We start from the raw sequence: 24,588 nt of genomic DNA on the forward strand, positions 1-24,588 counted from the left end.
AACACCATCCCAACCGTGAAGCATGGAGGTGGAAACATCATTCTTTGGGGATGCTTTTCTGCAAAGGGGACAGGACGACTGCACCGTATTGAGGGGAGGATGGATGGGGCCATGTATCGCGAGATCTTGGCCAACAACCTCCTTCCCTCAGTAAGAGCATTGAAGATGGGTCGTGGCTGGGTCTTCCAGCATGACAACGACCCGAAACACACAGCCAGGGCAACTAAGGAGTGGCTCCGTAAGAAGCATCTCAAGGTCCTGGAGTGGCCTAGCAAGTCTCCAGACCTGAACCCAATAGAAAATCTTTGGAGGGAGCTGAAAGTCCGTATTGCCCAGTGACAGACCCAAAACCTGAAGGATCTGGAGAAGGTCTGTATGGAGGAGTGGGCCAAAATCCCTGCTGCAGTGTGTGCAAACCTGGTCAAGAACTACAGGAAACGTATGATCTCTGTAATTGCAAACAAAGGTTTCTGTACCAAATATTAAGTTCTGCTTTTCTGATGTATCAAATACTTATGTCATGCAATAAAATGCAAATTAATTACTTAAAAATCATACAATGTGATTTTCTGGATTTTTGTTTTAGATTCCGTCTCTCACAGTTGAAGTGTACCTATGATGAAAATTACAGACCTCTACATGCTTTGTAAGTAGGAAAAATGGCAAAATCAGCAGTGTATCAAATACTTGTTCTCCCCACTGTATATATAGAGAGAGTTTTGGATTTCACACTGGCTTTAGAGAGAGAGTTTTGGATTTCACACTGGCTATGGTCCCTGCATCAAAAAGGATGAGTGATAGCAGTGCACATTAATTACTTATTTCTTCCAAATTGCTCTCTGTCTATACCCCCGCCTCTCTGTCTATACTACACCCCCGCCTCTCTGTCTATACCCCCGCCTCTCTGTCTATACTACACCCCCGCCTCTCTGTCGATAACCCCCGCCTCTCTGTCGATACTACCCCCCCGCCTCTCTGTCGATAACCCCCGCCTCTCTGTCGATAACCCCCGCCTCTCTGTCTATACTACACCCCCGCCTCTCTGTCTATACCCCCGCCTCTCTGTCTATACTACACCCCCGCCTCTCTGTCGATAACCCCCGCCTCTCTGTCGATACTACCCCCCCGCCTCTCTGTCGATACTACCCCCCCGCCTCTCTGTCGATACTACCCCCCCGCCTCTCTGTCGATAACCCCCGCCTCTCTGTCTATACTACCCCCCCGCCTCTCTTTGTCTATACTACCCCCCCGCCTCTCTGTCTATAACCCCCGCCTCTCTGTCTATACTACACCCCCGCCTCTCTGTCGATACTACCCCCCCGCCTCTCTGTCGATACTACCCCCCCGCCTCTCTGTCGATACTACCCCCCCGCCTCTCTGTCGATACTACCCCCCCGCCTCTCTGTCTATACTACCCCCCGCCTCTCTTTGTCTATACTACCCCCCCGCCTCTCTGTCGATAACCCCCGCCTCTCTGTCGATACCCCCCGCCTCTCTGTCTATACCCCCCGCCTCTCTGTCTATACTACCCCCCCGCCTCTCTCTGGCTATACTCCCCCCGCCTCTCTCTGTCTATACTACCCCCCCTGCCTCTCTCTGTCTATACTACCCCCCCGCCTCTCTCTGTCTATACTACCCCCCGCCTCTCTCTGTCTATACTACCCCCCCCCCGCCTCTCTCTGTCTATACTACCCCCCCCTCGCCTCTCTCTGTCTATACTACCCCCCCCCCCCCGCCTCTCTCTGTCTATACTACCCCCCCCCCGCCTCGCTCTGTCTATACTACCCCCCCCCCGCCTCGCTCTGTCTATACTACCCCCCCCCCCCCGCCTCTCTCTGTCTATACTACCCCCCCCCCCCCCGCCTCTCTCTGTCTATACTACCCCCCCGCCTCTCTCTGTCTATACTACCCCCCCCCTCTCTCTGTCTATACTACCCCCCGCCTCTCTCTGTCTATACTACCCCCCCCCCGCCTCTCTCTGTCTATACTACCCCCCCCCCCTCGCCTCTCTCTGTCTATACTACCCCCCCCCCCCCGCCTCTCTCTGTCTATACTACCCCCCCCCCCCCCCCTCTCTCTGGCTATACCCCCCTCTCTGTCGATACCCCCCCCCCCGCCTCTCTCTGTCGATACCCCCCCCTCTCTCTGTCGATACCCCCCCCCCCCGCCTCTCTCTGTCTATACACCCCCCCCCCGTCTCTCTCTGTCTATAACCCCCCCCGCCTCTCTCTGTCTATACCCCCCCCCGCCTCTCTCTGTCTATAACCCCCCCCGCCTCTCTCTGTCTATACCCCCCCGCCTCTCTCTGTCTATACCCCCCCCCCGCCTCTCTCTGTCTATAACCCCCCCGCCTCTCTCTGTCTATACCCCCCCCGCCTCTCTCTGTCTATACCCCCCCCCGCCTCTCTCTGTCTATACCCCCCCGCCTCTCTCTGTCTATACCCCCCCCGCCTCTCTCTGTCTATACTACCCCCCCGCCTCTCTCTGTCTATAACCCCCCCGCCTCTCTCTGTCTATACCCCCCCCGCCTCTCTCTGTCTATACCCCCCCCGCCTCTCTCTGTCTATACCCCCCCCCGCCTCTCTCTGTCTATACCCCCCCCCCGCCTCTCTCTGTCTATACCCCCCCGCCTCTCTCTGTCTATACCCCCCCCCGCCTCTCTCTGTCTATACCCCCCCCCGCCTCTCTCTGTCTATACCCCCCCCCCGCCTCTCTCTGTCTATACCCCCCCCTGCCTCTCTCTGTCTATACCCCCCCCTGCCTCTCTCTGTCTATACCCCCCCCCTGCCTCTCTCTGTCTATACCCCCCCCCCTGCCTCTCTCTGTCTATACCCCCCCCTGCCTCTCTCTGTCTATACCCCCCCCTGCCTCTCTGTCTATACCCCCCCCTGCCTCTCTCTGTCTATACCCCCCCTGCCTCTCTCTGTCTATACCCCCCTGCCTCTCTGTCTATACCCCCCCTGCCTCTCTCTGTCTATACCCCCCTGCCTCTCTGTCTATACCCCCCCGCCTCTCTCCCTCCTCCTGGTTGTGCTGCTAGCCTGCCCCCGGTCGACGTGTTAAGTTAATGCCCATCTGAAAGCAGAGGGTACAGTAGAGGAGGTTATGACACCTTCCTTTTCCTCTCTCTGAAGGGGTGTGCCGTCACTTCTGGCTTTGAATGTGAATGGCACTATGTAAGAAGTTGGCTGTACTTCCAACAGTTTGTTGTTTAATAAATGTGTGTTACCACCTTAGTTGCGTGACTCGACAGAGAAGTTTGAAGAGTTCTACCGCCAACGTTTGAGGGTCCAGCAGCACCTGGAACAGAAGCAGCAGCAGAGACAACTCTACCAGCAGATGCTGCTGGAGGGAGGGGTACAACACAGTGACCAGCCAGCCCCCGGGACAGACGCCATGCAGCACAGCCTCACTGAGAAGTTCCTCAACAGGTTAGACTCACACAGCACAGGACTTCAGTTCCCCAATAGGTCAGGTATTCACCCACCACAGTTTTGAGGAGTTGATTTCATTTGGACTCTCCTTGTCTTGGACTGGTCCCTCTGCATCACACCTCAGATGTTAGTTATGTAATGTACTAGCTCTTCCTTCCTGACACTTGTCAGATTTAGAAGACCTTCCTTCCCTGTACAACTCATGGCTTGGATCTGATGCGATGCAGTGGAGAGACACTGACGTTATATCGAAACATTCAGGACAGACTTGATTTTAAAACATATATGAACATTTTGAGTCTAGTTAGAAGAATAGAAAGAACTAAGAAAGGCCCCAAAGAATTCTAATGATGTCATTATGCCCTGCCCTTCTAAATAATACAGGGGGAGGGTTGGAGGGGAAGGGGGGTGAAGGAGGAGAGGGGGTAGATGGGGAGAGCGATCAAAAGCTCTTTGTCCAACTGATGCACACCACAGTCTAGAAGGGAGAGTATGGCCTGACCCTATGATGTCATCTCTATGAAAGACTATATACAGTATCAGTAGACCGATTCTATTTCCTGTGTCTAGGCTGATGTCATAGAGCCCCTATCAAGGGTTCTCTATCTATGGTAAAAACACAATGTTAATGAGAGTCCAGCCTGGAGGATGGTCCCCCGTGGGACTGTTCTATTGTCCTGTTCCACTACATGTTGCCTGCTGCTTAGAGATAGACTGTCGTGTTCTTCCACTAACAGGGTCTGGAAGGGGAGGTTGGATTGTGTGTGTGGAGTTTGGTTTGGGGAAGGGGGTCTCAGGGTTGTTGTTGCAGGTGGTTGTCTATGGGTAGGTGGTTGTCTATGGGTGGGTGGGTGTCTATGGGTGGGTTGGTGTCTATGGGTGGGTCGTTTTCTATGGGTGGGTGGTTGTCTATGGGTGGGTGTGTGTCTATGGGTGGGTGTGTGTCTATGGGTGGGTGGTTGTCTATGGGTAGGTGTGTGTCTATGGGTGGGTGTGTGTCTATGGGTGGGTGGGTGTCTATGGGTGGGTGGGTGTCTATGGGTGGGTGGGTGTCTATGGGTGGGTGGGTGTCTATGGGTGGGTGGGTGTCTATGGGTGGGTGGGTGTCTATGGGTGGGTGGGTGTCTATGGGTGGGTGGGTGTCTATGGGTGGGTGGGTGTCTATGGGTGGGTGTGTGTCTATGGGTGGGTGGTTGTCTATGGGTGGGTGGTTGTCTATGGGTGGGTGGTTGTCTATGGGTGGGTGGGTGTCTATGGGTGGTGGGTGTCTATGGGTGGGTGGTTGTCTATGGGTGGGTGGTTGTCTGTGGGTGGGTGGTTGTCTGTGGGTGGGTGTGTGTCTATGGGTGGGTGTGTGTCTATGGGTGGGTGGTTGTCTATGGGTGGGTGGTTGTCTATGGGTGGGTGGTTGTCTATGGGTGGGTGGTTGTCTATGGGTGGGTGGGTGTCTATGGGTGGGTGGGTGTCTATGGGTGGGTGGGTGTCTATGGGTGGGTGGGTGTCTATGGGTGGGTGGGTGTCTATGGGTGGGTGTGTGTCTATGGGTGGGTGGTTGTCTATGGGTGGGTGGTTGTCTATGGGTAGGTGTGTGTCTATGGGTGGGTGGGTGTCTATGGGTGGGTGGGTGTCTATGGGTGGGTGGGTGTCTATGGGTGGGTGGGTGTCTATGGGTGGGTGGTGTGTCTATGGGTGGGTGTGTTGTCTATGGGTGGGTGGTGTGTCTATGGGTGGGTGGTTGTCTGTGGGTGGGTGTGTGTCTGTGGGTGGGTGGTTGTCTATGGGTGGGTGGTTGTCTATGGGTGGGTGGTTGTCTATGGGTGGGTGGTTGTCTATGGGTGGGTGGGTGTCTATGGGTGGGTGGGTGTCTATGGGTGGGTGGGTGTCTATGGGTGGGTGGGTGTCTATGGGTGGGTGGGTGTCTATGGGTGGGTGGGTGTCTATGGGTGGGTCGTTTTCTATGGGTGGGTCGTTTTCTATGGGTGGGTCGTTTTCTATGGGTGGGTGGTTGTCTATGGGTGGGTCGTTGTCTATGGGTGGGTGGTTGTCTATGGGTGGGTGTGTTTTCTATGGGTGGGTGGTTGTCTATGGGTGGGTGGTTGTCTATGGGTGGGTGGTTGTCTATGGGTGGGTGGTTGTCTATGGGTGGGTGTGTGTCTATGGGTGGGTGTGTGTCTATGGGTGGGTGTGTGTCTATGGGTGGGTGTGTCTATGGGTGGGTGGTTGTCTATGGGTGGGTGGTTGTCTATGGGTGGGTGTGTGTCTATGGGTGGGTGGTTGTCTATGGGTAGGTGGTTGTCTATGGGTGGGTGGATGTCTATGGGTGGGTGGTTGTCTATGGGTGGGTGGGTGTCTATGGGTAGGTGTGTGTCTATGGGTAGGTGTGTGTCTATGGGTGGGTGTGTGTCTATGGGTAGGTGGTTGTCTATGGGTAGGTGGGTGTCTATGGGTGGGTGGGTGTCTATGGGTGGGTGGGTGTCTATGGGTGGGTGGGTGTCTATGGGTGGGTGGTTGTCTATGGGTGGGTGGTTGTCTATGGGTGGGTGGTTGTCTATGGGTAGGTGGTTGTCTATGGGTGGGTGGTTGTCTATGGGTGGGTGGTTGTCTATGGGTAGGTGGTTGTCTATGGGTAGGTGGTTGTCTATGGGTGGGTGGATGTCTATGGGTGGGTGGTTGTCTATGGGTGGGTGGGTGTCTATGGGTGGGTGGGTGTCTATGGGTGGGTGTCTATGAGGTGTGTAATGATGGGGTGTATAATGGAACTTAGTACAGAGCCCCAGATGGAGCAGGGTGTGCCTGGGAGTTGGGCTGGGGAGAGGTGGGGGTGTGGTTGAGGAAGCCACAAGGCCCCCCCCCCCCCCCCCCCCACACACACAGAGACACACTCATTAACACTAATGCTCCCCTGTTCTTTATGAAGTGTCTTTAATACCCTGAGCACCAGCTGCTCCTGTGGTGCCTGGAACCAAACAATCATTATCTAACTATGCTCTCTGTCTGTGTGTCTGGAGCCAGACTGTCATTATCTAACTATGCTCTCTGTCTGTGTCTGGAGACAGACTGTCATTATCTAACTATGCTCTCTGTGTGTCTGGAGCCAGACTGTCATTATCTAACTATGCTCTGTCTGTGTGTCTGGAGCCAGACTGTCATTATCTAACTACGCTCTCTGTCTGTGTGTCTGGAGCCAGACTGTCATTATCTAACTACGCTCTGTCTGTATGTCTGGAGCCAGACTGTCATTATCTAACTATGCTCTGTCTGTGTGTCTGGAGCCAGACTGTCATTATCTAACTAGGCTCTGTCTGTATGTCTGGAGCCAGACTGTCATTATCTAACTATGCTCTGTCTGTGTGTCTGGAGCCAGACTGTCATTATCTAACTATGCTCTGTCTGTGTGTCTAGAGCCAGACTGTCATTATCTAACTATGCTGACATCAGAGAGTGACATTTACATGAATTACATTAGTAAAGAGACATGGCACAAGACCAGCAGAGATTACACCTGTGTGTGTGTGTGTGTATTACCCGGTGTGTTCTGTCTACCCAGGTCTATTCAGAAGCTGGAGGAGTTGAACGTAGGGATGGAGAGTCTAGGGGAGGAGGTCCAGTCTCTGTCCCAGCAGTGTAACGGCACGGGCCCCACCCCCGAGAACAACAACGGTGACCCCGCAGCCCTGACCCCTGACCCCACTGTGACCCTGACCCCCGAGCAGGGCCGCCCTCAGGGAGGAGGGGTGGTCAGCAGCACCCCACAACGCACCGCAGGGGGACGGGAGGTGCCCCCACCTAATGAATCCCCCGTGGTCTCCCAGAGGTGAGATACGTGTGTGTGTGAGGGACGGGGGAGTGTGTCTGTGGGTGGGGTGTCTGTATGGCGGGTGTGTATACGTGTTTTTCTTTGTGTACATGGCAGGGTTTCTGTTAGACATTTGAGAAATTCATATGCATTGGCTGCGTAACGCGTTAGTGTCCACCCACTGTAAGCTCAAAATCACATTATTATTATTATTGTAATTCATCTGAACAGAATATAAATTGGCCTGTAAAGTTGTAATAAAACAATGTTCTTATACCAACGACAGGTTTTATTGAAAAGCATAACACTGCCTGTTGTATCTTCATCCCTGCTGGAAATCATAAATTAATATCACGAAGAAACACAATTCAGCCTAGAAGAACAAGTCGCCTTCACATTAATTAAACACAACTTTAAAATGTAATATGGTATAAAATCATTTGTGAACGACCTGTCCTATAGGCTGTTTGTATGAACATTTTAATTAATAAATAACAAAGCACAGCTGTTTTCAAATAAAATCGAGGTCTCTCTAATTTAATTTAGCCTAGGCATGAGCATTTTAAATAACAACTGGGGAGAGGTGTTGGAGGAACACCAGGGTCGGTCCGCCCCAGGGTCGGTCCGCCCCAGGCCCGCTGCCATTCAGCACCACAGCAGGGGAAAGAGGTCACTCTAGACGGCCACAAAAGGAGGAAGGTATAAAACTAATGTTGGACAATCACATTTGATATGTAAATAAACTAAATTTGTTAAGGCTGGTTCATTGATAGCATTGTAAAATAAGATGTCTAATGTGAAGCGAGGCCCGCGCGCCATGCATTTATGAAAGTGCTTATTTCCAAAGATCAAATGATGTCTCTCTTTACTGGATGATGTTAATGTTTATTATAATTTGAACTATCTTGGGGTCGTGACTCACGTCATGTGTGATATACGTGGCTTATTGATAACTACTCTGTTTCCTACTACAGACAGTTGGCTGCCTAGTTATTGCAACATTTTAACTGATGTGAATAGTTGGCAACGATGTTTAACTAAACTGAAATGCACATGATCCACATCATTACTCTAGTCTATCAATCCATTCCAAGTCTTTATACACTGCTCAAAAAAATAAAGGGAACACTTAAACAACACAATGTAACTCCAAGTCAATCACACTTCTGTGAGACATGCACATTTGTGGCCTGCTGGAGGTCATTTTGCAGGGCTCTGGCAGTGCTCCTCCTTGCACAAAGGCCGAGGTAGCGGTCCTGCTGCTGGGTTGTTGCCCTCCTACGGCCTCCTCCACGTCTCCTGATGTACTGGCCTGTCTCCTGGTAGCGCCTCCATGCTCTGGACACTACGCTGACAGACACAGCAAACCTTCTTGCCACAGCTCGCATTGATGTGCCATCCTGGATGAGCTGCACTAACTGAGCCACTTGTGTGGGTTGTAGACTCCGTCTCATGCTACCACTAGAGTGAGAGCACCGCCAGCATTCAAAAGTGACCAAAACATCAGCCAGGAAGCATAGGAACTGAGAAGTGGTCTGTGGTCACCACCTGCAGAATCACTCCTTTATTGGGGGTGTCTTGCTAATTGCCTATAATTTCCACCTTTTGTCTATTCCATTTGCACAACAGCATGTGAAATGTATTGTCAATCAGTGTTGCTTCCTAAGTGGACAGTTTGATTTCACAGAAGTGTGATTGACTTGGAGTTACATTGTGTTGTTTAAGTGTTCCCTTTATTTTTTTGAGCAGTGTACATGCCAGAGGGGTTCAGCAGAAGTGCTAGGACAGGGCCTGACCAACACAATAATATGCCTCTAACTTACTTGGGTGTGCGGTGGACCTTGGCCTGCTCAAAGTGAGCCGCTGCTGTTGGAAAGTAAAGCTTTTTGATGCACATCAGCCTCATTACTTTGTCCTCAAGAAGGCGGCCATCTTGAGGCCATCTTTACTCTGTTTTTGGAGAAAGAATCCCCTCTCTGCGGGAACACTGGAAATGGGGATAATCTTCGTAAAGTTTGCCCATTTGAGGGACACTTAACTGAAGTCTCTTATGAGGACCTTGTGTCTTTAACTTTTACTTGGTACTCATCCCGGATCCGGGAGCACCCCCCACAGTAAAAAAGCTGACTAGCATAGCCTAGCATAGCGTCACAAGTAAATACTAGCATCTAAATATCATTAAATCACAAGTCCAAGACACCAGATGAAAGATACAGATCTTGTGAATCCAGCCATCATTTCTGATTTTTTAAATGTTTTACAGGGAAGACACAATATGTAAATCTATTAGCTAACCACAATAGCAAAAGACACAACTTTCTTTCTCCACCATTTTTTCCCTGCATCAGTAGCTATCACTAATTCGACTAAATAAAGATATATATAGCCACTAACCAAGAAACAACTTCATAAGATGACAGTCTGATAACATATTTATGGTATAGCATATGTTTTTTTTGAAAAATGTGCATATTTCAGGTATAAATCACAGTTCTACATTGCAGCTGCAATCTGAAATAGCGTTGGAAGCAGCCGGAATAATTAGAGACCGACGTCAATTACCAAAATACTCATCCTAAAACATTTCTGAAAAATACACAGCCTACAGCAATTGAAAGACACAGATCTTGTGAATCCAGACAATATTTCAGATTTTCTAAGTGTTTTACAGCGAAAACACAATATATCGTTATATTAGCATACCACATGAGCTAACATCACCCCCGCATTGAATCAAGGCAAAAGGGGCGATAACGTTATCGCCACCAAAATATATAAATTTTTTCACTAACCTTCTCAGAATTCTTCAGATGACAGTCCTGTAACATCATATTACACAATGCATATAGAGTTTGTTCGAAAATGTGCATATTTAGCATCACAAATCGTGGGTATGCAATGTAATCTGTCAAAACATGGCATGCATTCTGGCCGGCGCCATCTTGGAAAGGCACCTATGTTTACGATTATTTATCGATTAGATTGACAAAAAAAATACAGGTTGGACAGCTAATGAAAGATGCATTGGTTATTAATGCAACCGCTGATTTAGATTTTTAAAATTAACGTTACTAGACATACATTGAGTTACAGCCAGACTAGTGCCGCAAAAAATGGCCGACAACTGCGTTTACATTTTTCCACATAAATACGGAATAAAATCATAAATAACTCTTACTTTTGGATGAGCTTCCATCAGTATCTTGGGCAATGTGTCCTTTGTCCAAAAGAATCGTTGCTTTGTTGTAAAACGACCTCTTCAACTTCGGAACTAGCAGCTAACGATAGCTACACGGCACACACATGTCCAAATCCTCAAACGCAATACTAAGGAAATTCCGAAAAATAGCAATATACTCGCATAAACTGATATAAATCGGTTTCAAATAACTTCGTTATGATGTTTCTAACACCTATATCGAATTAAATCACAGACGGATATATCTTTGATCAATAACGAGAGCTTTTGAGCATGCCATTCTGAGGTCCTCCCTTGCGTCCTGGCGAGCGTCCAAAAGAAGGGACACCTCACTCCATTGCGTTTTATAAACTCTGAGAAACACGTAGAGACGCCATTCCACTTCTCATTGGTTACTGACATCCAGGGGAAGGCGGGTGCAGTTCATTTCGATCCATAGGGCATACACAGAGCTTAAAACTGATCCGAGATCAGAGACTATTTTTCAGAGCTTCGCATGTCCTGTCATGATTTTCGCTGTAGAAAGAGTTCTGGTTCACCCACAGACATAATTCAAACGGTTTTAGAAACTAGAGATTGTTTTCTATCCAATAGTAATAATAATATGCATATTGTACGAGCAAGAATTGAGTACGAGGCAGTTTAATTTGGAAATGTAAAAAAAAAAAAAAATGCTAACAGCTCCCCCTATTGACAAAAGGTTTTAAGGTGAGTAACCATAGAAACACCTACACTGATGTCCCAGCAGCTTCAGGATTTAATCATTGTTATTGTTTTACAATGATTGCCTACCATGAAACAGTGGTTAACTGCCTTGTTCAGGGGCAGAACGACAGATCAGGGACTCAATCCAGCAACCTTTCGGTTACTGGCCCAGTGCTCTAACCACTAGGCTACCTGCCTCCCACTGATTTATTATCCTATGAAGTATATTTGCCTTTGAATTTGGAGCACATCCACCGGTATTGAATAAAAACATTATTTTGCAATGGCCGGCAACAGGTTTTACACTGATCAGCCAAAGGCAGGCATTTACCTGCTAACGGAAACCCTGGTACAGGTTATGCACAGAGCAATGTACTCATGCTATATCTGTGTGTGTTTTAGTCCCCAGAAAGTAGCTGGACAGACCTCTGGATTAGATGACTCGCCAGGAGCCCTCACCCGGAGTAAAGAGGTAGGTACCTCTCTCTCGTTCTCTCACATACAGTCTCTGTCTACACTCCCACTGTAGGCTTAGCAGGACATGAATCTCTCTCTCTGGGATAGGAGCCGGCAGTTCAGTGGGGGGAGAGGAATCCTGTATCCACTATGATGTCATGCACAGTAACCCTGGATTATACCCTGTGATGAGTGGAGATTTCATCCATTAGATTCCAGTTAAATCACCAGTTATAAAGGCTGTTATATGTTTGCATGAGCTGTTGGCTCTATTTCAGAATCATGAATGGCGTAAGGCTTAGAAGATCAACACAGAATATACTGGTAATTACAGTGTCTTCAGAAAGTCTTCACACCCCTTGACCTTTTCCACGTTTGGTTGTTACAGCCTGAATTTAAAATGGATTACATTGAGATTTTTGTTGGTTCACTGGCCTACACACAATACCCCATAATGTCAGTGGAATTATGTTTTTAGAATTTTTTTATAAATTGATTACAAATGAAAAGCTTTGATCAACAGAAACGCATTGATGTAAACTAGCTATACATATCATTCTATAGGTTTTTGAGCGTCTATTTATTTACAGATATTAGACGAAGACAACCGAGCAACATATGATCAGAACTAGATGGGTTATATCGATAGCTGAAAATTACTGTCCATTTATTTTATTAGTCATTTCAGGGATCCTACTTGAAAACAATTTCTGGTTTTGCGCATCACTAAACAGTCAATATACATGAAATCATAAAGTTACACAAACTATGTAAGACATCACTAAATACTTCATAACAACCCAGATGTTGAAAGTGGCGGAGTTGCCCATTAAGATTTTATTTGTGCTTTTATTTTTACAATTTCTGGTTTTGCGCATCACTAAACAGTCAATATACATGAAATCATAAAGTTACACAAACTATGTAAGAGTCAATAAGTATTGAACCCCTTTGTTATGGCAAGCCTAAATAAATTCAGGAGTAACATGACTACCTCATCGCTGTACCCCACACATATAATTATCTGTAGGGTCCCTCAGTTGAGCTGTGAATTTCAAACACAGATTCAACCACAAAGACCAGGGAGGTTTTCCAATGCCTCACAAGGAAGGGCACCTATTGGTAGATGCATAAAAATAAAATACAGACATGGAATATCCCTTTGAGCATGGTGCAGTTATTAATTTAACTTTGGATGGTGTATCAATACACCCAGTCACTACAAAGATACAGGCGTCCTTCCTAACTCAGTTGCCGGAGAGGAAGGACAATAACCTTAAACACAAGGCCAAATCTACACTGGAGTTGCGGCCCAAGTTAGTGTTGACTTAAATCTATGGCAAGGTGCAAATGGTTGTCTAGAAGTGATAAACAATCAATTTGACAGAGATTGAAGAATTTTGAAAATAATTATGGGTAAATGTTGCACAATCCAGGTGTGCAAAGCTCTTAGAGACTTACCCAGAAAGACTCACAGCTGTAATCACTGCCAAATGTGCTTCTACAAAGTATTGACTCATTGCATTTCTTTTTCAATCAATTTGCTGAAATGTCTAAAAACATGTGTTCGCTTTGTCATCATGTGTAGATTAATGAGGAAAATGTTTTATTTAATCCATTTTGAATTCAGGCTGTAACACAACAAAATATGAAAGTCAAGGGGTATGAATAATTTCTGAAGACACTGTTAAACCCATACAGTGCCTTTGGAAAGTATTCAGACCCCTTGACTTTTTCCTCATTGTTACGTTACAGCCTTATTCTAAAATCGATTAAATAAATCTTTCCTCAGCATTCTACAAACAATACCCCATAATAACAAAGCAAAAACAGGTTTAGAAATTTTTGCAAATGTATTAAAAACAAAAAACGTACCTTATTTACATAAGTATTCAGACCCTTTGCTATGAGACTTGAAATTGAGCTCAGGTGCATCCTGTTTCCATTGATCATCCTTGATTTTTTACAACTTGATTGGAGTCCACTGTGGTAAATTTAATTAATTGGACATGATTTAGAAAGGCACCTGTCTATATAAGGTCCCACAGTTGACAGTGCATGTCAGAGCAAAAACCAAGACATGAGGTGGAAGGAATTGTCTGTAGAGCTCAGACTGGATTGTGTCCAGGCACAGATCTGGTGAAGGATACCAAAACATTTCTGCAACATTGAAGGTCCCCAAGAACACACTGGCCTTCATCATTCTTAAATGGAAGACGTTTGGAACCACCTGAGCAATCAGGGGAGAAGGGCCTTGGTCTGGAAGGTGACCAAGAACCAGATGGTAACACTGACAGAGCTCTAGAGTTCCTCTGTGGAGATGGGAGAACCTTCCAGAAGGACAACCATCTCTGCAGCACTCTACCAATCAGGCCTTTATGGTAGAGTGGCCAGACAGAAGCCACTCCTCAGTAAAAGGCACATAACAGCCCGCTTGGAGTTTGTCAAAAGGCACCTAAAGACTTTCAGACCATGAGAAACAAGATTCTCTGGTCTGATGAAACCAAGATTGAACTCTTTGGCCTGAATGCCAAGCGTCACGTCTGGAGGAAACCTGGCACCATCCCTACGGTGACGCATGGTGGTGGGAGCATCATGCTGTGGGGATGTTTTTCAGCGGCAGGGACTGGGAGACTAGTCAGGATCGAGGGAAAGATGATTCGAGCAAAGTACAGAGAGATCTTTGATTGAAACCTGCTCCAGTGTGCTCCGGACCTCAGACTGGGGGCGAATGTTAACCTAACAGGACAACGACCCTATGCAAACAGCCAAGACAACGCAGGAGTGGCTTCGGAACAAGTCTCTGAATGTCCTTGAGTGGCCCAGCCAGAGCCCGGACTTGAATCCGGTCGAACATCTCTGGAGCGACCTGAAAATAGCTGTGCAGCAACGCTCCCCCTCCAACCTGACAGAGCTTGACAGGAACTGCAGAGAAGAATGGGAGAAACTCTCAAAATACAGGTGTGCCAAGCTTGTAGTGTCAAACCCAAGAAGACTCAAGGCTGTAATCACTGCCAAAGGTACTTCGACAAAGTACCGAGTAAAGGGTCTGAATACTTATGTAAATGTTTCAGTAGTTCATATTTCAGTTTATTTTTTCTAATTCAGCAAAAATGTCTTAAGCATTTTTTGCTTTGCCATTATGGGGTATTGTGTGTAGCTTAATGAGGGGAAAAAACAATTTAATCAATTTTAGAATAAGGTCTGAATACGTTCCGAAGGCATTGTATCTGTGTGTGTGGGCAGGTCTGTGTGTGGGCAGGTCTGTGTTTGTGAGAGACTGAGACCTAAGTGTTCTTAAGTGTGTTGACGGGCTACTTTGGCATATTTTCTACTAGCTCGGTACCTGAGGAGAGAGGGCTATTTTAATTCTGGTCTCTGATGTTCATTTTGTGTGTTGCAGGGGGACAAGCCCAAGCCCCTGTTTGTAGCTGTGAATACCCTGGAAGACACTCAGGCAGTGCGCGCTGTAGCCTTCCACCCCACGGGAGCACTATACGCTGTGGGCTCAAACTCTAAGACGCTACGCGTGTGTGCCTACCCAAACGCACCACTGGACACCAGGTAACACAAACACAGAGCGAGGGACAGACACACACACACAATGAGGGACAGACACAGCCTAATAATTCCTGAAATGATTTATCTACTGTTCAACTACTTTGAGCTATTCTGCTGTTAATTAAGAGACTACGATTTAGCCCTCTCTCTCTTTCTCTCCTTTCTCTCTACCCCCCTCTCACCCCTCAGTGGGGTATCAGGTATGACCAAGCAGCCGGAGGTTTGTTTTAAGAGGAATAAGCACCATAAGGGTTCTATCTACTGTGTGGCCTGGAGTCACTGTGGACAGCTGCTCGCCACCGGCTCCAACGACAAATATGTCAAAGTCCTGCCCTTTAGCTCAGAGACCTGCAACGCCACAGGTAAACTCAATACAAGGGTTGGGAGGCTATTCCATCTTACATCCACTCTATACACAGATTAGGATCAATTCCATTTAATTGATCTCTTGAAATGACTATTGAGTAAAATCCAATGTACAACTGACAATGAAACTTCCAGTTCTCTTATTTTCTCTTCGTGAACTCTTTTAGTTTACGTTTTAGTCTTACTTCCTGTTTCTGTCCCTCTCTCAGGTCCGGACCTGGAGTTCAGTATGCACGACGGTACCATCAGAGACCTGGCGTTCATGGAGGGACCAGAGAGTGGAGGGGCAATTCTGATCAGTGCCGGAGCCGGAGACTGTAACATCTACACCACTGACTGTCAGAGAGGACAGGGCCTACACGCTCTCAGTGGACACACAGGTACACACACACACACTCATTTGCTCCACAGTACTCATTTACACACACTCATGTACTACTTACTTAATCATCTTTGTTCCTATATGGAAAATAAAGGCCTCCACGAGAGAGCGACGTGAGACTGATGATCTGTGCCTTCATCCTCAGGTCATATCCTGTCTCTGTATACGTGGGGAGGGTGGATGATAGCGTCAGGCTCTCAGGACAAGACTGTGAGGTTCTGGGACCTGAGAGTACCGAGCTGCGTTAGAGTGGTGGGCACTGCCTTTCATGGATCAGGTGAGTACTGCTACCTCACACACACGTGTTTCTTTGACTCTCTTACATATGTCTCTGTCCTCCTCCTCTCGTCCTCTCAGGCAGTCCTGTTGCCTCAGTAGCGGTGGACCCTAGCGGTCGTCTCCTAGCGACGGGCCAGGAGGACAGCGGCTGTATGCTTTATGACATCAGAGGGGGACGCATGGTGCAGACGTACCGGCCCCACTCCAGTGATGTGCGCTCCGTTAGGTTCTCCCCCGGGGCACACTACCTGCTCACTGGTTCCTACGACACCAAAGTCATGATCAGCAACCTGCAAGGTAAGGAAGACATCTAGTGGCTACGTCTGAAATGGATTCTATTTTCTATGCACAGTTTGAAACACACTTTTTCCTCATTCTGTTACGTCACAGCCTTGTTCTAAAATGGATTAAATCTGGGGGGTTTTCCATCATCAAGCTACACACAATGACAAAACAAAACGGAAATATCACATTTACATAAGTATTCAGACCATTTACTCAGTACTTTGTTGAAGCACCTTTGGCAGCGATTGCAGGTTTCTTCCAGATGAGACGCTTGGCATTCAGGCCAAAGAGTTCAATCTTGGTTTCATCAGACCAGAGAATCTTCTTTCTCATGATCGGAGTCCTTTAGGTGCTTTTTACTGAGGAGTGGCTTCAATCTGGCCTCCTCTACCATAAAATCCTGATTGGTGGAGAGCTGCAGAGGTGGTTGTCCTTCTGGAAGGTTCTACCATCTCCACAGAGGACCTCTACAGTTGTGGCCAAAGGTTTTGAGAATGACACAAATATTAATTTTCACAAAATCTGCTGCAAAATCTGCTATACTCCAGAATGTTATGAAGAGTGATCAGGTGAATTGCAATGTCCCTCTTTGCCATGCAAATGAACTGAATCCCCAAAAAACATTTCCACTGCATTTCAGTCCTGCCACAAAAGGACCAGCTGACATCATGTCAGTGATTCTCTCGTTAACACAGGTGTGAGTGTTGACGAGGACAAGGCTGGAGATCACTCTATCATGCTGATTGATTTCGAATAACATACTGGAAGCTTCAAAAGGAGGGTGGTGCTTGGAATCATTGTTCTTCCTCTGTCAACCATGGTTACCTGCAAGGAAACACGTGCCGTCATCATTGCTTTGCACAAAAAGGGCTTCACAGGCAAGGATATTGCTGCCAGTAAGATTGCACCCAAATCAACCATTTATCGGATCATCAAGAACTTCAAGGAAAGCAGTTCAATTGTTGTGAAGAAGGCTTCAGGGCGCCCAAGAAAGTCCAGCAAGCGCCAGGATCGTCTCCTAAAGTTGATTCAGCTGTAGGATCTGGGCACCACCAGTACAGAGCTTGCTCAGGAATGGCAGCAGGCAGGTGTGAGTGCATCTGCACGCACAGTGAGGCGAAGACTTTTGGAGGATGGCATGGTGTCAAGAAGGGCAGCAAAGAAGCCACTTCTCTCCAGGAAAAACATCAGGGACAGACTGATATTCTGCAAAAGGTACAGGGATTGGACTGCTGAGGACTGGGGTAAAGTCATTTTCTCTGATGAAACCCCTTTGATTGTTTGGGGCATCCGGAAAAAATCTTGTCCGGAGATGGTGAGCGCTAACATCAGTCCTGTGTCATGCCAACAGTAAAGCATCCCGAGACCATTCATGTGTGGGGATGCTTCACAGCCAAGGGAGTGGGCTCACTCACAATTTTGCCTAAGAACACAGCCATGAATAGAGAATGGTACCAACACATCCTCCGAGAACAACTTCTCCCAACCATCCAGGAACAGTTTGGTGACGAACAATGCCTTTTCCAGCATGATGGAGCACCTTGCCATAAGGCAAAAGTGATCGGGGAACAAAACATCGATATTTTGGGTCCATGACCAGGAAACTCCCCAGACCTTAATCCCATTGAGAACTTGTGGTCAATCCTCAAGAGGTGGGTGGACAAACAAAAACCTACAAATTCTGACAAACTCCAAGCATTGATTATGCAAGAATGGGCTGCCATCAGTCAGGATGTGGCCCAGAAGTTAATTGACAGCATGCCAGGGCGGATTGCAGAGGTCTTGAAAAAGTAGGGTCAACACTGCAAATATTGACTCTTTGCATCAACTTCATGTAATTGTCAATAAAAGCCTTTGACACTTATGAAATGCTTGTAATTATACTTCAGTGTAACATCTGACAAAAATATCTAAAGACACTGAAGCAGCAAACATTGTGGAAATCAATATTTGTGTCATCCTCAAAACTTTTGGCCACAACTGTAGAGCTCTGTCAGAGTGACCATCGGGTTCTTGGTCACCTCCCGGACCAAGGCCCTTCTCCCCCGATTGTTCAGTGTGACCGACCGGCCAGCTCTAGGAAGAGACTTGGTAGTTCCAAACTTCTTCCATTTAGGAATGATGGTCACTGTGTTCTTGGGGACCTTCAATGTACCTTTCCCCAGATCTGTGCCTCGACACAATCCTGTCTCGGCGCTCTACGGACAAAACTCTTCCACCTCATGTCTTGGTTTTTGCTGACATGCACTGTCAACTGTTGGACCTTATATAGACAGTTCTGTGCCTTTCCAAATCATGTCCAATCAATTGAATTTACCACCGGTGGACTCCAATCAAGTTGTGTAAACATCATGGATGATCAATGGAAACAGAATTTCTAGTCTCATAGCAAAGGGTCTTACGCCGCTGCTACTCTATCTATGCATAGTCACTTTAACTCTACATATTACCTCGACACCGGTGCCCCGCACATTGACTAACGGTACCCCCTGTATATAGTCATGCTATTGTTATTTTACTGCTGCTCTTTAATTACTTGAACTACTTTTTAAACTCATTGTTGGTTAGTGGCTTGTAAGTAAGCATTTCACTGTAAGTTCTACATCTGTTGTGTTTGACTAATAACATTTGATTTGAATACTTGAATACTTATTTTTAATACATTTGCAAACATTTCTAAAAACCTGTTTTCGCATTGTCATTATAGGGTAGTGTGTGTAGATTAGATTTATTTATTTTTAATCCATTTTGAATTTAGGCTGTAACACAACAAAATGTGGAGTAAGTCAAGGGGTATGAATACTTTGAAGGCACTGTAGTGCACTACTTTCAACCAGGGCCCATAGAACTCTGGTCAAAAGCAATGCACTATGTAGGGACTAGGACGGCATTTCAGACAGTCGCTAAATAGTCTCTGGTGATAGTTGTGTGTTGGCAGTCTGACAGAGTTTTGTGTGATTTGTTGGTCTAATCATAAAGCAAAAAAAACCTAGACGTATTTATTTGGTTTAGCTGTTTTCAATGACTTATGAGGAATCCCTATCCAGGATGGGACTGAAGCTAGCCAGTGGCCAAAATGCCTGAGTTCCATCCCTGCTCACAAGTCCAAGCACATGTATTTAGGCTCTTTGTACACACAATATATAAAAATGTGTTTTTGTCTGTGCAGGTGACTTGACGAAGCCGTTGCCCCTGACTCTGGTAGGGGAGCACGGTGACAAGGTGATTCAGTGCAGGTGGCACACACACGACCTGTCCTTTCTCTCCTCCTCCGCTGACCGTACCGTCACACTCTGGACACACAACCCCTAACACACACAAGACCTGTCCTTTCTCTCCTCCTCCGCTGACCGTACCGTCACACTCTGGACACACAACCCCTAGTACCCAAGCACCCTACACTCCCTCACCACTTGCAACCAACAGGACGGTTTATCCCTCTGGAGTGAAGTCCGAGTGGTTGTATCTTTTAGACGTTTTAAGGTTTGATTTCATGTCATGCTCGGCTCCCCTCACATCACTGCTTCTGGGAACAACTCTCACTCTGGCAAATGCATCCTGTACTCAGTGGTTCAACAGGTGTGTCTGGGGGGGGTGGGGTACAATGGGGGAAGTGCACCAACTGGAGATGTTTCGCTACACTGCATTGTTTCATATGGTGCCTTGAGTTATCCAGTTTCCACAAGAAAGCTTTATCAATACAGAAACCCACGTGGGTCCTCTCCATTTCGGGGTCAAAGTTGAACTTATCTGTGACATCGTTCCAGAAACAAAATGTACATTCCTCATTAGTTTGCACAGTCATCAGTGTGCTTGTTACCATGCTGCTATTATTTGAGAAGAAACCAATGTTGTGATCTAAACTGCTGACTGTGTGTGTGGTTCATTGCATCAGGTGATCAGTGTGGGATATCAGCTATAGATTGATTAGCTGTTGGCAATACTACTAGTATACCCCTAATGTGGAACTTTCCCATGTCTAACACTACTGTGCAAGTTTGCCTATCGCGTCGCTGGCTTTGTAAAAAAATCTTTTTGGGGGGGGGGGCTTGTACGTTAATGTCAAGTGTTTCGTGCAAAATGCTGTCTTCAGGCAGATATGTTTCTTGCATTGGCTTGCTTTCAAATGGAAAAATAAAATACTTGTTTTATATCAACATGGAAGGGAATTACAGCTACATCTGCTTGGCCAGATGCAGCGTACAGTTAAGTTGTAAGCAACAATCACTTGTATAGTTTTACTTAGTTCTGCAATGTTACTGGTTGTTACCTAGATGGCAGTCTGACCATTTTAAAGGGATTCTTATGCACAATGAAATCTTACAAAAAGCACGGCATTGCTCTACATCACATTTATGAACCTGTATTGCTTCCGTTAGTTTCTGTTTCTTAGGTTTTCACCAGACACTTATCCTATCAAGATGCAGGCTTCAGTTTTAGGCTTTGTTCATCAATTTTAAAATAAGGCCAAACTAATAGATGTATTTATTTATAATTTGTTATTGTATGTCTAGTCATGATTTTCTGTTGATATGAAATAAGATGGTGGTTCTTGTATTTAGCTTTTATAAAACTTGTTTTAAAAAGTGACTGAGAGAAATGAAAAAGTGTGATCGCTGCTGTGGTATCTAAATAAAAGCCTCTGACCCTTGACTGAACTAGTGTGATCTCCTGATTGCATAATATATCCTATGGCATAGGACTGTAGTTAGTACACACTAAAAGGTCTGAAGTTTGAAGTGTATCATTCAAGAACTTTAGGAATAAGATGTAAGCATACTTCCGGCGCCGACAGAGATGGCCGCCTCGCTTTGCGTTCCTAGGAAAGATTGTCAGAACTAGAAGCACAAGCATTTCGCTACACTCGCATTAACATCTTCTAACCATGTGTGACAAATACAATTTGATTTGATTCATGGTTCAATTACACACCTAGCCTCACGGTTTGGTAGGTGATTTCATAGTTGCCTTGTGGAAAGCTGTGCTTCGACACCTCAACTTTGGGTTTGGTGAGCCATTAAAGACAAAACTATTTCTATACTAAATAAATGAAGCTTTATTCCTCTGATGTCATAGGAAGTACAGAAGAGCATCAGGGACTGTACACATCCACGGGTAAATTCATTATTTTATCAATGATTATTAAGTCTGAGAGCATTTTCTTTTTTTGTAAATCCTTACCTAAATGAGGTATCCCATCCCCCCATTCACCACAACTTCTAACATACAGACAATTAAATACATTTATCAGACGCAATTAGGGTTAAGTGTCTTGTTCAAGAACACATCGGCAGATTTTTTTTTTTTTACCTGGTCGGCTCGGGATTCAAACCAGCGACCTTTAGGTTACTGGCCCAACGTTCTAACCGCTAGGCTACCTGCTGGAAAGAGTGCTGTAACAGTCTAGTCTACGTCAGAAAAATCTGGTGCAAAATCAAATCAACCACAAGGTGAGGTGAAATGGCAGTATTCAAGAGCTTAGAAATAAATGGTAGAATAAATACACTGCAGTCAAGACTCATATCTAAAGATACATTTTCAGGTGATGGTAGTAAAATTCTATGGAGTACATAATTAACATAAGATGAGTAGGTTCAGGGCATCATGTTTGTCTGTGCAGTTTCACAACATGTCCAATAGAGTGCAAGGTCGAGTATTCCCCATAAGGAAAGATGGTTCCATATTCCAGAACCCTTCAGTGGGTTTCTTTTAGAGTTCCTGACTGTTCCCTATAGGCACCTACATTAATGCTAGCAGTGCTTTCAACTGGGAAACATGAGGCTTCTGAATCCCACCATGGGCAGGATTATCGATAATTACCAACAACACAGTCTCTGCTACGGAGAGAAAAGACCATAGACTAACTTTTCAATGTAAAATAGCATCAATGTCGTGGACAAATACAAAACACCCTTCCTCTTCCACACTGTTCACCTCCAGAGAGGCCCACTCTCCTGGGTTTTCACCCCGCCATCGGGGGCCCTCTCCTTGGGCAAGGCTCAGTTGGAGCATGGCCGTGCTGCAGAGGGCAGGGTGACCCGCTGCTCGTCCATGCGTTTGGCCTGGGACCTCATGATGAGGCTGAAGAAGTCCTCGTCTGGGACAGTGGGGCCACGTGCCGGGGGAGGGGCGCAGCGCTGGTCATCCAGACGGGAACCCTGAGAGAGGGATAGGAGAAACTGTTACCTATATGAAAAGGATCCCTTTCAATGTAAACACTGAGATGTAACTTTTGCTACAATGTGCCCTGACCTACTAAACACCACCCTAATGAAAAGTGGACTACAGTGAGCTCCAAAACTACTGGCACCCCTGACTGGCAATGCACAAACAATACTTAAAATATAAACAATATCATTATAGAGAAACTCTAAATACCAACATGTGAGACATACTGTACTTTATTCATGTTTCAATGGAACCAACCAAAAGTATTTAATACAAAATAAATTTCACCAAAATCAAGGTTTCATAATTATTGGCACTACTCATTTAGTACTTAGTGCAACCACCTCTGGCAAGGATAACAGCATGGATTCTTTTCCTGTAATGTTTGACAAGGTTAAGGAACACATTTGGAAGGATTTTGGACCATTCTTCTATGCAGATCCTTTCCAGATCCTTCACATTCTTGGGTTTGCGCTTATCAACTGCCCTCTTCCACTCAGCCCACAGGTTTTCGATTGGATTGAGGTCTGGCGACAGATGGCCATGGCAGAACATTGATTTTGTTATCACAGAACCATTTGTGTGGATCTTGAGGTATGTTTTGGGTCATTGTCTTGTTGGAAAGTCCACCTATGGCCAAGTCCCAGCCTTCTTGGCAGAGGCAACCAGATTGTCAGCCAAAATTGCCTGATACTTGGTAGAATCCATTATGCCATCAATCTTAACCAGTGCCCCTGGACCTCTGGAATTAAAACAGCCCCAAAACATCCCTGACCCCCCTCCATATTTCACCGTGGGTATGAGGTGCCTCTCCTTGTATGCATCTCTGTTTCGACGGCAAACATGCCGATGCTGTATCTGACCAAAAAGTTCAATTTTGGTCTCATCTGACCAGAGCACCTTCTTCCACTCATAATTTAAATGACATTTGGCAAACTCCAAGCGCCTGCGTCTGTGTCTGGTGGTCAGAAAGGGCTTTCTTCTGGCAACCCTTCCAAAGGGCCTGTGGATGTGGAGGTGGCGTCTGATGGTGCTTTTTTAAACCTGGCGACCCCAAGACGCCACCAAAGCCTGCAATTCTTTCACAGTGATTCTTGGGGATTTTGTTGCTTCTCTCACCATCCTCCTCCCTATCCTGGGGAGCAAAATGCAATTGCGTCCTCTACCCGTGAGGTTTTCAACTGTTCCATATCTTTAGCATTTTCTAATAATTGCCCTGACAGTGCTCAGTGGTATATTCAATCGTTTGTGGATCTTCTTGTAGCCATTACCAGATTTATGAAGGTCTATGAACTGCTAGTTCTTTTGTTTTCTTCATGGTGTTGGATGACAGCGGGATATTGCATGTGTGTTACCTCATTTTTATACCCTAGTGAAACAGGAAGTGATGTACTGGCTCAATATAGTTCCTTAAGACTTAAATAAGTGGAATTTAATTTGTGGTTTAATTTTGTTAGATGTTATTTACAATAATCTTTAAGGGTGCCATTAATTGTGAAACCTTGATTTGGAGGACATTGATTTTTAATTAAATCAATCAATTATTTTGTTTGGTTCCATTGAAACATTAAAGTACAGTATTTCTCACATGTTGGTATTTTGAGTTTCTCTATAATTATATTGTTTATATTTGTTTAAGCATTGTTTGTGCATTGCCAGTCAGGGGTGCCAGTATTGGAGCCCATTGTATTTAATACACACCTGGCACTTGACGAGCATGTTGAAGAAGTCATCGTCAGGCTCAGCGTCATCTGCATTGGCCATCAGGTGGCTGAGGACAGCCTGGCTTTTGTTCTGGTGGACCCGAAGGACGGGCAAACTACCCCCAGCACCTCCACCGTCCTCTAACCGGCAACCCTGGGAACCAGACCCAGAACCCAGGCCTGTTACAGCCGCTGACTCTGACACAGCTGGAGGAGAGAGGGAGGGATCAAAGGCGCATTTTTGCCATGGATTT

The 24,588-nt window shown here is 46.2% G+C and overlaps 2 protein-coding genes across 7 annotated transcripts in view; one reads left to right on the top strand and one right to left on the bottom strand.

Moving 5' to 3' along the window:
• LOC139550274 (WD repeat-containing protein 47-like) overlaps nucleotides 1-21,116 on the top strand; it is a 32,721-nt gene extending 11,605 nt beyond the window's left edge. For both annotated transcript variants that reach the window (XM_071361060.1, XM_071361061.1), the window contains exons 9-17: nucleotides 3,238-3,431; nucleotides 6,982-7,248; nucleotides 11,537-11,606; nucleotides 14,994-15,154; nucleotides 15,341-15,513; nucleotides 15,727-15,897; nucleotides 16,045-16,176; nucleotides 16,257-16,475; nucleotides 19,633-21,116. In XM_071361060.1, the coding sequence (XP_071217161.1) occupies nucleotides 3,238-3,431; nucleotides 6,982-7,248; nucleotides 11,537-11,606; nucleotides 14,994-15,154; nucleotides 15,341-15,513; nucleotides 15,727-15,897; nucleotides 16,045-16,176; nucleotides 16,257-16,475; nucleotides 19,633-19,775 (1,530 nt within the window). In that variant the 3' untranslated portion in view covers nucleotides 19,776-21,116. The remainder of the gene's footprint in view (nucleotides 1-3,237; nucleotides 3,432-6,981; nucleotides 7,249-11,536; nucleotides 11,607-14,993; nucleotides 15,155-15,340; nucleotides 15,514-15,726; nucleotides 15,898-16,044; nucleotides 16,177-16,256; nucleotides 16,476-19,632) is intronic.
• Nucleotides 21,117-21,720: 604 nt separating this feature from the next.
• LOC139550275 (G-protein-signaling modulator 2-like) overlaps nucleotides 21,721-24,588 on the bottom strand; it is a 34,097-nt gene continuing 31,229 nt past the window's right edge. For all 5 annotated transcript variants that reach the window (XM_071361066.1, XM_071361065.1, XM_071361063.1 and 2 more), the window contains 2 exons: nucleotides 24,333-24,541; nucleotides 21,721-22,621 (listed from right to left, as the gene is read on the bottom strand). In XM_071361066.1, the coding sequence (XP_071217167.1) occupies nucleotides 22,463-22,621; nucleotides 24,333-24,541 (368 nt within the window). In that variant the 3' untranslated portion in view covers nucleotides 21,721-22,462. The remainder of the gene's footprint in view (nucleotides 22,622-24,332; nucleotides 24,542-24,588) is intronic.

This window comes from Salvelinus alpinus, chromosome 23 (assembly GCF_045679555.1).
Source record: "Salvelinus alpinus chromosome 23, SLU_Salpinus.1, whole genome shotgun sequence".
Classification (NCBI taxonomy): domain Eukaryota; kingdom Metazoa; phylum Chordata; class Actinopteri; order Salmoniformes; family Salmonidae; genus Salvelinus; species Salvelinus alpinus.